The following is a 7,689-nucleotide window of genomic DNA, read 5'->3' as shown; positions in this document are numbered from 1 at the left end:
AACACTGTTCTGTCACATACCCCCATTCCTCTATGGGAGCTTGTGTTACAGCCGTAAACCGGCCGTAACACAAGCTCCCATAGAGTGGACATCCCTGCATCGTGTGGCAGGCACCTCAGGGTTGAATAGGGGGTCACCATAGGAGCCCCCTTGGCCCCCAACCAAAGGCGGCAGAGGGCCCTGCTAGGGCCCCCAATAATCGCTTTCTAACAGGCCTTCGATGTCGGAAAGCCCAACATGGAAAGCCTGCCGGAGACAGAGTATTGTAATCACAAGGGCGGAAAGGCTGCCCTTTGGGATTACAGGCCACCCTCCGACTGGCCGACAGGCTCCTTGAGCCCATCAGAAGCCAGCCGGAATGACCGGCCTGTTTGATTTCTGACCGCCAGCATTGCAATGCGGCGGTCGGAAATTAAACCGAGAAGCGGCCCGGAAAGCTGACCGACTGTCGGAGCCTTTCCAGGCTGCATCATAATCGGCCCCTATGTGGCCATGTCGCCATGAAAACCACCTCTACTCCCACAAACATTCCTAAGTAATGTGGAAACTGGCCTTGCTTTTTGAGTGGACAGACCTGAGCATATAAACAAACCCAAATACAGGGTGTGCAAACCGATTGAAACACAGGAGAAGCACTGTTCTGTACCATAAATTATCTTTAAAGCACTTTAATAACAACACATAGCCTGGCATCATACATCCACTGAAACAGCAAACCCTTAAGTGGATCTTCATGGTGAAAAAAATCATCTAGCAATCCTTTAGCAGCACCTTTCGGCTTGCATGACAACGGCTGCCTGTCTCCCTCCCTGAGCCACACATTCACCAATAGCTTGAAAAACAGGAAAGGTAAACAGAAGGACAGAATATACATTGTGAATGCCTAGCAGCCATAAACATGTAGGTTAGTTCCTTCAGATGAATGCATGTTGCTGACAAAATGTGAGTGCCAAATGGGTGGTTTACATGCAAGCTGTGCTCAGAAGGGTTTCTTATATGCATGCTTCTTGGAAAGGTCAATTTGTGAAGATGGTGGCTACCTGGATGCCTCCCTCACATCCCCACCTTCCCTCCCTGTGCCATGCATTCACCGACAGCAGGGAGCGACAGAACCAAAACATGATTGACATCCGATATGCAATGCCTTTAGGGACTGACACAAACACCGCTCACTGTATGACAGTTGAGCAAAACAGTGCATGAAGTAGCGTGCTGACAGTTGCAACGGAGCAGCCACCTGCCCGGCTGATGCTAGTTACTAGGACCATTGATACAAGGACTGTATAGAGACTCCCGACAATTGTTGCTAGGGCCATTCATACATGCATTGTGTAGGGCATTCATGTTCATGAATGTATGTTACCCCATGCTCTAAGCAACCTCCGCTGCTTAGTGTTTGCACTGACCTACAACTCTTTTTTTAGGCTGGGCTTCATTCAGCTTCACTTCCCCAATCCCCTAAACCATCTGTTTGAGTGAACCCACATTACAACCATTGTGTAATTAGTGTAAATGAGATTTATACTATATGGTGTATTTCATCTTCGCTGTCACAAGCATTAAGTGTAGGGGTCTGCCTAGGAAGTCATTCTTTTGTAATGCATGGCTAATGAAGCTTCCAGACACAAACAGAGGCAATGGGAGTACCTAACATTCATGTCAATGGTACACCTTGAGATCTCTGCACTTATCTGGGTCATTGCAGCTTCTATCACTGCAGCCCTTACAACAAAACCACACACCTAAAATAGCACTGATTTCCTTTGCAAAGCTGATTTCCATGTGCAATGCGGTTTGGCTAGTCACAGCTGCTTGCATCACTGGGTTGAACTTGACGCCAAAAAGATGAGAAAGAATATGAGCACTACCCCCCAAACTGACCCCCATTAAGAAAATAATTTTCGGTGGATAGGGATAGTTGCCTAAACTCCTGGAAATTGACTTTGGAAGTAGATTGAACTAAGTGACAAGCCCTCTCTTGGCAAGTTGGTTCAAAGTATGCAGCTAGGTGCATGTTGAATACTATATTACAATTTAAAAAAACATTTGTTTGAATAAGTATATTAGGAATTTTATTTATACATATATGCATAGTTCCTATATATTACATATAATATACTGTACACTAATTTCCAGTAGGTTACTGTTAATGTTCGATATCTGGTTTTGATGAAAGAAATGATACTTTTGCACATTACAATTTTTTCAGTACCCATATAAAAAAATAAACACTTCCAGATTAGCCTGGTTTCAAAGATTAAGTTTTTACACCCACACAAAGTTACAAACACAATTATATTTTACAACGGAAAAGTGGCAGTAGAAAGTGCCGGTCGAGACTTCATTTCGAGGTATTCTGGAAAACTACCAGCCGGCGTAAACGGTCTCTGCGTGGCAGATGACGCCGTACACCCTAGTGCGTTTTCTTGATTTCCGCAGCAACGGAGACAGTGACGAATCAACGCTGCTGCCCCTCTGTTGCTTCCATTTTGCAATGACTATTGCTATCGCCAGTACTACAACTGCAGATGGAAAAACAGTAGCAATTAATGGAAGCCAAAACACTTGTGTATTCATTCGAATTAATGACACTGTAATGACTGTTAAAATGCAAATAAAGGTCACGAACTACCAATAAGCAATGCATATTTTTTTAAATAGTTGAGCTCAAGAAATACACCTAGGTTAATAACCCCCAATGTGTTTTTTTTATTTAAACTCTCGGTCACTTAGTTCTATTGATTTGTATTGAAGCATTTGTATAGTGCTTACCGCGTACTAACCTTTGGGGCGTGGTAGTGCTTACCCACATGGAGGGTAAGCTATACAAGTCATTTTTGTAATAGGAATTATAGGAGCTACATTTTCAAAGTTAGTAAAGTAATCTTAAGTTCCATATCACATTCAAAAAGCCACACTTACATCCATCTCATGGAGACTTCCTTTATTTTTAGGTCGAGCCTAGACAGCACTTGGCTGTCTGGAAAATCTGTTGTATGTACTTTGAGGGCCCTTTAGCATTGCCCAGGACTTGTGACTACAGGACTTGTCGGCTTCCACTTTTTACTTTCTGCTTAGGGACTTTCTTTTTTTTATTCTTAACAGCTCTTCAACATACCACTGAGTTTTGAGTAGCTACGTGCGTACCTTAATTTTGCAGACTTAGCTGTTCTATCCGAAGATAGTTAGTCGCGTGCGGTGTTTACTGTGCGTATGTGAAAGTGAGAGCACTCCTGTTTCTTTTGATTTGTGAAAGTGAGAGCACCCGTTTATTTTCTTTGGATTTGCGCCATTTGTTCACTGACGTTCATGAAGGGAGTTGAACCATTGCCGTAGTATGGATCGGCACATGTAATGTACATGTTCACAAACTAACTTCAAACAACCAATGCCGTTGTACAGGAGCCTTTGTAATTTTGTTTCCATTCTCACTATTTAATACTATTTGTTACGATCCGTATATTTTTAGGTCGAGCCTGGAAGTGCATGCACTGCTCTGCGATGCATGTTGTATTCAGGTATTGACTTGAAGCTCTGCCTACTCTCCACCCATATTTTTCATTGACTTATGTCATTGTCCTTTGTAAACTGTGGTTTTTCATTGGTCAATAGGCTTAGTAGTCCCTCCTTAGTCCCGCCTTGTCTCATTTTGTAATTTCCTACAAGGATACCCCGTTACATGTGTTGTTACTCGGTAGGCTTTAGTTACAGCCTCCGAGCACTATTTTGTTAAATATTTTTCACCAGGCAGGACACGCTTTTCTGCAATGCTTGTATTTTTCCATAGAACGCCATGCCACGCTGGTATAGTGGTGGCCGCGCCTTTGGTTTATTTGTAGTACTGGAACGCAGCTGCATGTGTTTATTTCCTATTTCTTCACTCTTTTTTGTTTTCAAACGCCCTATGCTGTGCTTTCACATTAATGGCGGCCACGCCCCTGTCTTTAGACGAGCAGAGTCTAAAGAAAGGTGTGTGGCTGCCGTTTAAATGTGACCGCGGCATGGGGAGCTTTTAGTAAAAAAAAGCATGTTTGCCAATTTGTCAAACTAATGCTTTTTTTGTGAAAGCGCCCCATACCATGCTTTCACTTTAATGGCGGCCGTGCCCCTTTATTTAGACGAGCGGTGTCTAAACAAAAGGGTGCGGCCCCCATTAAAGTGAAAGTGCGGCATGGGGCGCTTTTACAAAAAAAGCATGTGCAATGCAATAGTTCTCCCATTTGAGAGAGTTTAATCTATTGGCATTGTAAATGACAATGCCGTTTATTTATCGGTTTTAAAAACACATAAATCAAAGGCATTGTCATTTACAATGCCAATAGCTCAAACTCTCATAAATGGGAGACCTACTGCTTTGCAATTCATTGTTTTTTAATGCATGGGTAGAGCCGACAGCGAGACTTGAACCTGGCTCCCAGTTCCAAAGTCAGCAGCACTGTATCTTACGCCGCATCCTTTCAGACCGCTAACTTGAAAAGCAAACTTGTTTTGTTTTAATGACGTAACCATTTTAGATGCCTTTCTCGCTTAAATTTTCATTACAAAGCTGTTCTGCCAGGTTTCCCAAGAGTGCATTAGGCATTGGGGTCCTTCCCACTCACTCCTGGGCCTGGTGCTTCAGTCCCTCACCCCTCCCGCCAGTTATTTGTTTTAATTTTTTTCCTCATCAGTTTAATACTATATCTCGCATGTCAATTCTGAGCTTGGAGGCACTGTTCTAAAGCCCACAAGACTCCTAGGACTCTGCAGCTGCTCTCAGGCACCATTCCTTCCCCCTTACTTTGTATGCAGTTGTATATACAAACTCCACCCGAAGGTATTATTGTAGCGCTTTCACTTGATACGATGACACATTCATTACTGGAGCGCTTTTAGTTACTTTACAAAAGAGCACATTCATTTTTGTAAGCACATGGAGTGATTTTGCCTGAATCATAGGGTGCTGAGCCGACGCCGAGACTAAACCCCTGTTTCTTAGCTCCACAGTCGGCAGCTCTGGCCATAGCGCCACAACCTCTTTTACTGTTGGGTAGGACGCTGGTGTCTGGGGACACAGAGCAAGAAGCCGAAGCCCCTGTCTGAGTGGTATTGGCCTTGTGGAGGCGGCACCACATGGTGGTAAACAACTCTATTCTAGAAGCTCCAAAGACACCTACCTGGATACACATGCAGGCGGCTCGCGCTCTGAACCCTGCCTGGATGCGTCACAGATGCATTCCTACTCTGTTACGGAACGACCCAATAGCAGCTCTGCTCATGTTGGTCACATGTTTTACGGGACTGCCAAGACTACTTTAACCCCTACCCTGCTGATGACGAAACTGCTCCGTCATGTCCCCCTGACGCTAATGCGCGGCGTGAATTCCGCGCCTGCGCTGAGCGTTCTATTGAGTGGGCGGGGCCATGACGGAACCGCTCCGTCATAAGCACAGCGCAACCGACGTTGGTGACGGAGCGATTCCGTCACCAGCATGCGCCCGCCGCATTTCCGCCCCGCCCCCTTAGCACTGCGGCGGAATAGCCGCCGCAGTGAAGGGGTTAAAGGTAGACAGGAACGAAAGTGAAATGATTCAAACACAAGTTGTGTTCTAGTTGTAATTGTATGCCTCATAAACAAAGATGCTCGTGATGCGTGCGTTGCATTCATATTTGATCACCAACACAAAATATTACCATGCTACTACAGCTCTCAGCTGCCACCTGTTAATAATTTCGAAGGCAGGTGTGACTATTATACATTCCTCTCCAAAATATTGTCGACAATATTATATCTTCATGCACTTAATAGTTGCCTACTTGTATCTCTATACTAAAAGACTGTGTATTCCTCCACCAGCCCCCGTGTCTCCTAGGGCCAGAGTTACCCTGTTCAGGAAAAAGTAAATGACAACTTCTTTGTTCGAGAAATTTCGAAAACTGTCTGTGTGTATTTTACTAAGTAGATATTAAGTGCAGGCAGTAGCTAATACAGTCGAAATGCGTGTTGGAAGTGTTTTTGTAATCACATTTGTGACAAAGAACAGATTAGTTAACTGGACCTGTTGTGGTATTTCTGAGTGCAATGTCATGACTGCCAACCTGTAATATTTCTGTGTGCATACTTGTAGTGGTCCAAAGTGTTTTAAAGCAAGCCTGTATGTCCGTGCTATATAAAATCGAATACAAATAACGCACAAAACAGAAAAGAACTCTTTGTAATAGTCAAATAATTCACCAAACCCAGCACAGAGAAAGCAGACATCCCCCCCTCCCAAGACCTCTGAGACAACCTCTCCACCTTCTTCCACCGCAAGATCAAGGAGAGCTAAAACAGCCTCGCACCCCATGGCCCATCTACCGCAACCGCAACCACCACACACAATGGCTCCAGCCCCCAGCCAACCTTGACCAACTGGGCTACCCTCACATCTGAGGACACCTCCAGGATCATGAAGACCACTTTGGAACCCTTTTGGATCCCTGCCACATGAATTTGAATTTTGAATTTAAAATATTTATTGAGCGCAGCATTCACCAGCGGTTTCTTGGCGCTATGGAGGGCAGGGTACCAATGGGTGAGAGTGACCACCACACCTAAGAACTGGTGGGCCTAAGGAGAAGTGAGAGCATATCACAAGGGAAAGGCCTGTTTAAAAAGAAAGGTTTTGAGGTTATTCCGAAAGGGAAGGTAGTGTGTTGCCAGTCTTAGGTGGTCCGGTAGAGAGTTCCAAAAGGTGGGTGCCAGAGTAGAAAAGTTCGACCCACCCCACTTCTTGCGCTTAAAGCGGGGGACCACCAACAAGGACTGGGAAGAAGAGCGAAGCTCTCGAGTGGGGATATACTCCCTGATCATGGAAGAAATAAAGGCGGGAGCAGAGCCCCGCCGTGAATGAAAAACCATACAACCCAACTTAAACAAGGCCCTCTCTTTAACAGGCAACCAATGAAGTGCCTTCAGAAGAGGAGTGCAATGATGCGAGCGAGAAAGGCCATGAATAAGTCGGGCTGCCTGGTTTTGAACCAACTGGAGTTTCCGTAGGCTATACGCTGGAATGCCATTGTACAGGGCATTTGCGTAGTCCAGCCGGGAGACAACAAGAGCGGACATAATCAGCTTGAGTGCCAGAGGAGAGAAAAAGCGAGAAACAGTGCGAATAGTGCGGAGAGTGAGAAAGCAAGAGGAAACAACATGGCTAACTTGTGAGTGAAGAGTGAGTTGATTATTGAGTTTGACACCTAGTGTCTTGACTGAGGCAGAAGGAGAAGGAGGGGGCCCAAAAGAAGAAGGCCAAAATAAAGAATTCCAGGGACTGGAGCAACCACCCGTAAGAACCAGCTCGGTCTTATCCGGGTTCAACTTTAGGTGGTTGTGGTTCATCCAGTCCCTGATGAAAACCATAACTGACTGAAAATTAGAGATAGAATGAGGAGAGGAAGAGAGATTAAAGATAAGCTGGAGGTCATCCGCATAGTTAAAAACGGTGACCTCCAGCTGCTGAAGAGCAAAAATCAAAGGACCGATGTAGAGATTAAACAAGAGAGGAGAGAGAGAAGAACCCTGAGGAACACCACAGGTGACAGGTAATGAGGCAGCCGAAAAGTCTCCCAGCCGGACGGCCTGGGTGCGGTCCCTTAAAAAGGAGGAGAGCCAGACCAAGGCCGAGCCCCCGATTCCCGCCGCTCCGACACGGGACAACAAGATGGAATGGT

General features: G+C 45.2%; 1 protein-coding gene across 1 annotated transcript in view; it reads right to left on the bottom strand.

Annotated features, from left to right (window-relative positions):
- Nucleotides 1-2,055: 2,055 nt before the first annotated feature.
- The window catches only part of LOC147725517 (uncharacterized), a 575,714-nt gene continuing 570,080 nt past the window's right edge, over nucleotides 2,056-7,689 (bottom strand). The window contains exon 9 of the mRNA XM_086964208.1: nucleotides 2,056-2,522. Within this exon, the coding sequence (XP_086820334.1) occupies nucleotides 2,365-2,522 (158 nt within the window). The 3' untranslated portion in view covers nucleotides 2,056-2,364. The remainder of the gene's footprint in view (nucleotides 2,523-7,689) is intronic.

This window comes from Lissotriton vulgaris, chromosome 3_2 (assembly GCF_964263255.1).
Source record: "Lissotriton vulgaris chromosome 3_2, aLisVul1.2, whole genome shotgun sequence".
Taxonomy (NCBI): domain Eukaryota; kingdom Metazoa; phylum Chordata; class Amphibia; order Caudata; family Salamandridae; genus Lissotriton; species Lissotriton vulgaris.
Note: the sequence above shows the minus strand (reverse complement) of the source record. Positions and strands in the feature narration are given on the sequence as shown.